General features: G+C 35.4%; 1 protein-coding gene across 1 annotated transcript; it reads right to left on the bottom strand.

Moving 5' to 3' along the window:
- On the bottom strand, window positions 1-6,194 carry ca4c (carbonic anhydrase IV c). The gene is made up of 8 exons (XM_046868521.1): window positions 6,098-6,194; window positions 3,429-3,476; window positions 3,043-3,207; window positions 2,722-2,867; window positions 2,363-2,455; window positions 2,190-2,256; window positions 1,824-1,987; window positions 1-408 (listed from the first exon to the last, which is right to left on the bottom strand). Exons 1-8 carry the CDS (start codon window positions 6,150-6,152, stop codon window positions 217-219), a joined length of 930 nt encoding a protein of 309 aa, XP_046724477.1. The 5' UTR covers window positions 6,153-6,194; the 3' UTR covers window positions 1-216.
- Window positions 6,195-9,319: the final 3,125 nt, after the last annotated feature.

The following is a 9,319-nucleotide window of genomic DNA, read 5'->3' as shown; positions in this document are numbered from 1 at the left end:
TTGTGGAACTTAAAGTTTTTAATCATAATGGGGTACAAAAACACTACTCTTGCACAGCATTGCTTTGTATGTTGCTAACAAATGAATAAACAATTGCCTTTTTTTTTATGCGCTAAAACCCTTTTTCAGTACAATAGTACTGTATATGCCTTATCTCAAAAATATATTTGTATTGTCGTTCTTTTGGATTTTTATCTTAAAATTAAAGACAGTACATTATGTGAATATACTCTCGATCAGCCTAAAAACACAAAGGAAACACAGACACAGAATGACTGGTCCTGATGACGTAAAGGAACATGCCGTGGATTTGTACACCATGCGCCCGTTTAGCTTCTGCACTGGGCGGTAGGTTTCAATCATGGGATGTCCTGTCTCGAACCGCAACTGCTTTGTTACATCCACCAGCTGTAGAACACAAACAAAAATAGTGTTAACAAGGTTTGAAATATTTTCTTATGCTGATAATACTTCCCAAGCTGTTCTTTCCCTAAAGGCTTCACCCTTCAAATCTTTTACTGCTGTTCAGTGGCTAAGTAGGTAGCATTGCAGAATTAAAGATCCAGGCTTATTGGTTTGATCCTGAGCTTGGGTTACTGTCAGTGAGGAGTTATATATTTTGCCAGTGTCTGTGCCAGTTTTCTCAAGAGTCCATGTCTGCATTCATGTCCATGCGTGACTGGTGTGCGCTGTGATTGAATCATATCTAGCATGTATTCCTGCCTTACAGCCAGCATTATTGGGATAAGATCAGATCAACACTGACCAGGATAAAGTGGATATTGAAGGTGAATGAACATAAAGGCAGAGCTGTTTTATAACATGGTCCATGACACATACTTAAATAAGAACAAGTGTTTCAGTTTTAAAATGAATGAATGAATAAATATGAAAAGCTTTACTATGTTGCCAACAGGAGAGTAAAGAGTATTGCAGTGGTTAAGATGTTGGACTTATGATCAAAAGGTCATGAGTTCAAATCCCACTAAGCACCACTAAGCTGTCACTGCTGGGTAGTTTGAGCAAGGTCCTTAACCTTCAACTGCTCATGTATAAATGAGATAATTGTAAGTCTGCCAAATGCTGTAAATATAATTTTCATTTAGGAGTTACATATGGCTTAATGCAAATTTACATATGACATTCAAATTTCAAACTCCTAAATGCACAAGGTATAACTACATCAAAGTGCTTATCGGCTGCAATGCATTGAGCTATTCGTTGCAATGACATTGTGCTGTTACAAAATTACTATACCTACATTTAAAGGTAATCCTGTTTGTTGACATGACTATTGTGTAAATGAGTGTCTAAGAAGCAAAGTGTATTGGGGAAAAAATGCTCACTTTTTGATCTCATTTTGAAGGACCTACTAAAGGAATTTTTTTTTCATCAGTTTGGAAAGACCACAAGAACCCTGGTTCATCACTTTAGAATTGACTGCAACCAATATTACTTCTATCATAGAGTATGTTGGTGTGACAATCCCCGCTACAGGCATGGTAGAATCTACATACAGTTTAATAAGAATAATAGCACAAATGTAATCCAAAGAACAAGTTGTTCCCTATTGCTATATGTCCCCAGGAAACTCCCCAACTCCTGGTCGACTGTACCGTCAAACTATTCATGTAGAGCCAAATTCGGTGGCTTAGAACACCGGCCCAGCATGCAGAGCTTCCAGCAGCTAATTATTTGTATATATACAATTTAGATAATTACTGTACTATTCTATCAAAAATATTAAATTTTTTCTAACTGAATTGCCTGAAGTAAGTCTCAGAAGTTTGGAATTATTGTCAGCAGTCATCAATGTTCTCTACCTGTTGTTGGCTGATGTAAAAAAACTCCTGGAAGATGGTCCAGATGATGGCCTCATCACAGCCTGGAACGGTCAAAGAACCTGAGTAACGGTAGTAACTGGAAAGCTTCTCTAATGGAGGCAAGATATCAGTCAACCGGAAATTCTGGAGAGTGGTGCTGTTCCCTTTGTGAAAAGAATGATCAAATAACATTAGCTTTCCTCACAGTTTTCAAATATTATTTATATTGCCAAATTCCTCCACTTTATATAATGCTTCCTGCATGATAAAAGTGGAAATGAGGGCTACCAGACGATATTACTAAATTATAAGAAAATGCAAATGAAAAATTCAGAAAGTAGTCAGACTTCAGACAGTGGAGCTCACCATTATATGGAATTCTACCCAAAGCCTCAATTACTTCATTGAATTTTTGGTTTTCCTTTGTGGAGACCTGTGTCAAAGAATAAGGGCATCATGTCATTAATATTGGAATCATTAAGATTAATTGAGAAAAAACACAAACACTACATCAACCAAGATGCCCCAAAGTTTATTACCTCATAGAAGAAAGCAAGACCAGCTACCCCCACTGAATCATTCATGGCTTCTTTTAGGGTATTGTACTGCTCTTTGATATGAACAATATGAAGCTTTGGGAGAGACAGAACACAAAAAAAATAGCATTGAGTACAGCACACATAAAAAATATATATATATATATATATATATATATATATATATATATATATATATATATATATATATATATATATATATATATATACTGTATATATATATATACTGTATATATATATATATATATATATATATATATATATATATATATATATATATATATACTGTATATATCATGCTGTTATCAAACTAAATATTGGATGATGATATGTGATCTTACTTCCATGGGATACTGCTCCCCATCTATGGTGTGTTCTGAGCCTAACCCATCTTCCACTCCCCAGTGTAGATGCAGCTGGATGGCCTTGTAAGTGGCAGGCAGATCCCCACCTCGGATCCGCAGAGATGGTGGAAGTGCAAGCACAGCTGAAAAAGGGCAAAATGTTACAAACTAGAAAGCAAACCATTTGCATATCAAATGTTTGGTAGCTCTTAACTGTTACAAAAAAATTACAAAATACATCTGTGTTTGTTATATCTCAGCTGTCTAATTTGGCCTGAAATAAAGGTGAAAATAGAACCAATGACATTTCAAACTCACCACTATATCCAACATTTTGCACAGTGACATTCAGAGTTTGTGTGTAGCCTTCAAAGATGATCGGGGTTAGGTGGGGGGCATGCCTTGCCTTTTGCGTGACAATGTTAATGGGTGATTGTGTCTGGCCTCCACATTCTGGAAAGGCTTTGTCCCACTGACTAGGATCTGACACATCATCATAATAATACATAATGAACAAACTGGTACAATTAAATTATAAACTCATTCATTTATTAATCTTTAGTGGGTGCCTTATCCTGTTCAGGGTTTTGGTGGATTCCAGAAATGCAACATGGGAATACATCAGACCATGTACCCACAGGGACCCACTGTGCCACCCTAGCCAATAAATAAATGGTAGAAAGTTAAAACTTGACTGTGCTTACCTTTGCAATTTACATCACATGAGTATTGGCTCTGGTAGCACCACTGAACTGGAACAGAGAAAACAACCTGTTAAAGTTGGGTTCTTCAAGGGCTTTTTGAGAATTCATTGGATTCTGGATTATCAAGGAACCTCGGCTTGATAAAAAGTTCTGTTCGGAACTGCTGATGTTCTTACCATAAGTACAATTGAAGAAATTTCTTAAAAGGTTAAGAGCTTATAGCTTACAGTAACAAATACAGAAGAAACAGAACACAGCTATGATATTTCTCCTTTGGTCACTGGTCTGAGCAACATTGAACTATTTGTACCTGGGAGGAGATAGTAATTTTTGTTGAGGATTTGCACATTATACGTACATATATTGAATTGAGGCAACACTGGAAAAACTCTGAAGGATTCTTGAGTTCAAAATGAAGATATATTTAAGAGGAACTTTACCTTTTTGAACATTTTTACTATTGCTATATTTATTTTATCTATGATATACTGCTAAATGTCATTTTTACAATCTGAGTCATTTTTTGAGAGTATATAATTACTTAATTAGCATTTGTGTATCATTTTAGTGGTTTCTTTGCTCTGATACACACACCTTCAACAAGGACAAGCTGGTAAATTGCTGATTAGTTGAATCAGTAATATTAGAACCAGAGAAAAAAAAAAATATGAGACCAGGGCATTTCCAGGACCGTAGTGACTGTAGCTTCCACAATACAGGTATATAGTCATCACCTCAAAAGTATATTTTTTTCATCTAACTTGAATAGAGACAAGTTTCTCACGGTACCACAATACTGCTAAGTGCAAAGTCCTATATCCTAAATACTGTCATGTCTCAGGAAACTCTTACACATTGCTGACACAAATGTTAATATTAATGTATTCACTTAAAATTTCATCATTTTATTCTGTTTATATTAGGCTTAGAATTATAAAGACTAGAGCATCTGTAAAGTCTCTTTAAATGAGGAATATGCAGAATATGGCCAATAATATGTAGGTACCTGACCATCACACCCATATGTTTTTGGTGAGCATCCCATTCCAAGGCTGTAGCCCAGTTTGCTGCTATAAAGACCTCCATTCTTCTTGGAAGACTTTCTTGTTTTCTGCCCATTCAACCATAAGAACATGTGAAGTTTTTGTGCAAGCCACTTAAGATCTTTTAACCTTGGCAAACCATGTCTTTATGACTCAATTTGTCTACAGGGGCACTGTGATTCTGGAACATTGTTTGGCCTCTTAGGAAAAAAATGTTTAAAGCTACAATATACAAAGAAATTCTATAGAATTGTGCCATTTAACCGGTATGGCAACAATTTTGGGAAGAAACACATGATGGTGTGGTCAGGAGTATAAAAACACCAGGAAGTCTTGTCTTGTCTCCTGTCTCTAGTCTTGCTCTATTTTTTACAAAAAATAGATAATTTCTGGTCAATCATATTCAATAATTAATTTGGTAATTGGTGGTTGGTTACGTTGGGTTATTTCGACCAAACTCCAAATACTGTGAACCTTGAGCAGTTAGGCTATGATAGCTAGGTCACAATTAGCAATGTGTTTGTTTTGTTTTGTTTTTGAATGTACATTAGAAAAACACTCCCCCACCCTAATGCCTCTCTTGTCCTTGCTGGTTTTTCCTGCCAAGGGTTGAAATTAATAATCTTAGTGGTGGTACATTAACTGAACTTTAACTGAATAGGCTCTAAAAACATGTGAAAACCAGACAATGATAGACACAAAAGCATGAATAGAAGAACATACACCATCATTATAAAGGTCAGTGGGAAAACCTCTATTGCGTAGGTTATTTTCAAAGAAGACAAAAAAATTCTGGTTCATTCTGTACATACTGTTCAGAAAAGCAATCCATTATACAATAGCACAGCTGACTTGATTTCATGTGAAAGCAGGTCGAATCAAACAAAATGTAAATAATGGCTATCAGGTAAAAACCAGTCATTATGGGTACCTGGAGAAATCCAGAGGTTATCATTAAGTCTCACAATAGACATTTTTCTAGGGTTTTTCACAGAGATATTAAGTACTTTAATACGCAACATGTGGGTCCTGACCTTATCGTGCTTTCTCACGCCTTTGTATACTGATATCGCTTAATGAACTGCAACAATTTCTAAACAATTGTACATCATTTGGTATAAGATTCAATTATGCAAAATATTTTGGAAAAGCAAACACAATGAATGGCACAAAAACAACAGCAGTAATAAATGCAATAGAAGTGAACATATTTATGATTAAGCTGTGCACATACACAAGTTTATCATATTTTGCATTTTGATTTGGGGAAAAATGCTTATATGAAACCATCGTTATAGTGGAGGATGCAAAAATCAATTCAAGACAATACTCATTTCATTTACCTCAAAGAATTGGTGCTGTATTTAACAATTACCGCAGTAATAAAAATGAAAGATTGTTTTTACTGCATTAATCATAAGAAAGTGCATCACTATGTATAAAAGATATGCATAAATTATTAAATGTACAGCAAAATCATTATATTATTGAATCAATTAAATGGACAGCAAACCTTGAACAGCAGCAGCAATCTCTCACAAGCATCACTAAACAGGTTACAATATACGGTCACACTACTTACAAAATTGCCCTTAAAAAAATCGTCTAATCATTTGAAAACCTTACCGGAGTGGATACATGGAGCAAGAAGAAGGCCTGACACAATAAGAGTGGACCACATGACTGCAACAGCAACAAACTCAGTCTGGCATTCAGGTCAGAAGAGCACTTTTAAAGATGGTATAGCAGGGAGGGAGGGAAAGAAAGAGAATTTGTGTGTGTGTGTGTGTGTGTGTGTGTGTGTGTGTGTGTGTGTGTGTGTGTGAACCTAATCAGGCCGTATTCACCAATAGATATCGCCACAAAGCCAGTTTCTAGACATTAATTTTGAAATCTAATGAGCCAGAGTGACAGTGACAAGGAACATCTCAGCATGAGAGATCATCAAACCAAATAAAAACTCATCCTCTTTAAGGTAACACAAGATAAAAATTAAAACATTAAACTATTTTTACAAATCTGTACAATACAACACCTTGCTCTATAAATGAGCTCTGCACAGACCTGCCCATGATTAGACTTTTAGGACATTTGACATAATGATGAATTGACTTTGCAAGTTGTGTGACTTAGACTTGGAGGTGAACTGAGAGGAATAAACTGACTATTTATTTCATAGGGTTCTTTTGCATTTGATTGAATTTAGGCAGGAATGAAGATAAATGAAATTGTTTTGTAATCTAACTAATAATGAACCATATTTATTTGTTAATATTGAAAATGACTATTTTATTGGATACAATTTTTTCAGATGTTCATCTATTGTTTTTCCTAATCTAAATTATATCTCATTTAATAAATTAAACAAGCCCCTGTATGACAAACTCCTGCACAGCAATCTCATATATTTCAAACACCTGTACAACAAACTCAAATCAAATCAAATCAAATTTATTTGTCACATACACATACATACAGAGTACGAACATGCAGTGAAATGCTTTATATACGACTGTCCAGCATAAGGGAATAGAATTGGGAGAAAAATAAAACAAGGAAAAAGAAGACAGATAAATAAAGAGTATAAACTAAATAAGGTATAATATATATAAAGATATATATGAGGAAAAGTGTATATACAAGGTATGCTTATGACAGTAAACAGTAATCACATAAGGTTTTTGATGTGATTGTCCTTAAAGGACTATGGTATAAAGTGCACTGTGCTGTGCAAGTCCACAGTTAAAGTGACAGTCCAGAGTTTAAAGTGTTGTAGTGCGAAAAGAAAAATATTTGCAGAAAAGTGTGGCGATGGAGAGAGTGGACCAGTTTTTAGATACTGGGTGTTTCCTGGTTCTGAATGGCCTGCGGAAAGAAGCTCCTCCTCATTCTCTCTGTGTTCGCTTTCAGGGAGCGGAATCGTTTCCCTGAACGCAACAAAGAAAAGAGCCATTGTTGGGATGGCTGAGGTCCTTCACAATTTTTTGGCTCTGGTCCGGCACCGTGTGTTGTAGATGTCCAGCATCTGTCAGATGTGTCAGCTGAACGCACCACCCTCTGGAGGGTTCGCTTGTCCTGATGTTCAGGAGAAGGTTGTTCTCCTGGCACCATCTCTCCAGGTTTTTAACCTCCTGTAGGTAGGCTGTCTCGTCATTGTTGGAGATCAGGTCCACCACAACAGTGTCGTCAGCAAACTTGATGATGGTGGTGGAGTTGGAAGTGGCCACACAGTCGTATATTTACACCGACAATTGTTGATTTGACTAGAACATTGTTCTAGTCACTGTTCACCTTTTCTTTGTATTATCCTTTGTAAAATCCTTTATATTGTGACGTGTTTTTCCTTGTTCCTTGTTTGGGGTGATAAAGAATCAAACCACCAGTAGTGTTTATTTTATTATAACAGCAAGCCCTATCAAGTGATAAAAAATTATAATACTGTATAGTAGCATATAATAAGTTAATCAGTGTATATAATGGTCCTCTTATATTTGCCTTGCCCGTCTTTCTTTGTAGCTTTTTGACCAAGCAGCTGAGCTCCTTTGCCTTTTCTCTTTTTGACATGGAAATGACGCCACCTAGTGAGTTTTTTTATTTATGTGAGACTGGGAATGTTGCTATTGTTTCCCCTGCCATGAGAGGAAGGGTGGAGAAAGAGAATCTGCTTGAAGATGACAATATTCTGTTAGTGAATGGTATGTTTATTATTTGCAAATAATTTCAGTAATTTCTACCTTTGTTCAACCTGCATTCATACCATGCATGGTTTCAAAGCCAAAATGGCATCAAAAACTTTTAGAAATAGTTAAAGTAAGGAAAGTTATATTTATGTAAGTAATGTAAAAGGTTAATCACTATATTAAAGCTCTGTCATATTAACAGAATAACACAAATTATGACTCATTTGTTAGAAAACTTAGAATTCATTCTGGAAAGCAAATTCAATTTAATAAATTATGAAAAAATATAAAATGTATTAATTAAAAATGCTTTTATGTATGTTTGCCCAATTATGTTTCTTGTTTGTGGAATGTAGGTGAAACAAGTTTATTCCTGTTGTCAGTAATAATTTCAACTAATTTCCTCCCCACCAGTTTTTCCTTTTCAATTCACTTGAAGTGAATAAGACCAAGAAAACACAGCTCGCCATGTTACAACACATCTGTTAAACACTTTTTCCATCTTACAACTTTTCCTTTTTCCTTGCCCTGACACTGGAGACGCATCCTTGAAAGATCTCACCCTAAGCTTCCATAACACACACGATTTTTGAATATGGTTATGTGTTTGCCACTAGTGAGAAAAAAGCTGTATTAGAAGAACTGCATAAACTGCTTAGAAACCTGTTGTTTATAATGCAGCCAAACATGCTAACAAAAAAAGGAATTGTGAGAAGTGGCTATACACTGTGTGCACAATTATTAGGCAAGTTGTATTTTTGAGGATTCATTTTGTTATTATACAACTACAGAGCTTTTTTTGGTCAATCCAAAATGTTAACAAGCCCTCAAACCTGAACATTTAAGTAGTAAAAGTTCTGAAGTTTTGGCTTTCTTAAGAGAATATCTACATGTACACCATTATTAGGCAAATATTAGTGTGCAGAATACTTATGCAACTAAATGAAAAGCAAAGATTTTTCCATCTCACTTGTTTATTTTCACCTGTTATAGTGAGAATAATAAACAAACTCAAAATGTACAAATAAACATTTATGAAATTTCAAAAAGAAAACCTCAGTGACCAATATAGCCACCCTTTTTTTCCATAACAGTCACAAGCCTTCCATTCACGGAGTCAGTCAGTTTCTTGATCTGGTCAGAATCAACTTTTTGTGCAGCCACAACC

This window comes from Silurus meridionalis, chromosome 15, assembly GCF_014805685.1.
Source record: "Silurus meridionalis isolate SWU-2019-XX chromosome 15, ASM1480568v1, whole genome shotgun sequence".
Lineage (NCBI taxonomy): Eukaryota > Metazoa > Chordata > Actinopteri > Siluriformes > Siluridae > Silurus > Silurus meridionalis.
The sequence above is the reverse complement of the archived record's forward strand: the minus strand, read 5'-3'. Positions and strand labels throughout refer to the sequence as shown.

Excerpts from the sequence above, each read along its gene's own strand:
- ca4c (XM_046868521.1), bottom strand. The coding sequence starts at position 6,152 with ATGTGGTCCACTCTTATTGTGTCAGGCCTTCTTCTTGCTCCATGTATC. Across the intron at positions 3,477-6,097 it reads TGCTCCATGTATCCACTCCG|TTCAGTGGTGCTACCAGAGC; the intron begins GTAAGGTTTTCA and ends TCTCTGTTCCAG. Across the intron at positions 2,257-2,362 it reads GTCTTGCTTTCTTCTATGAG|GTCTCCACAAAGGAAAACCA; the intron begins GTAATAAACTTT and ends TCTTTGACACAG.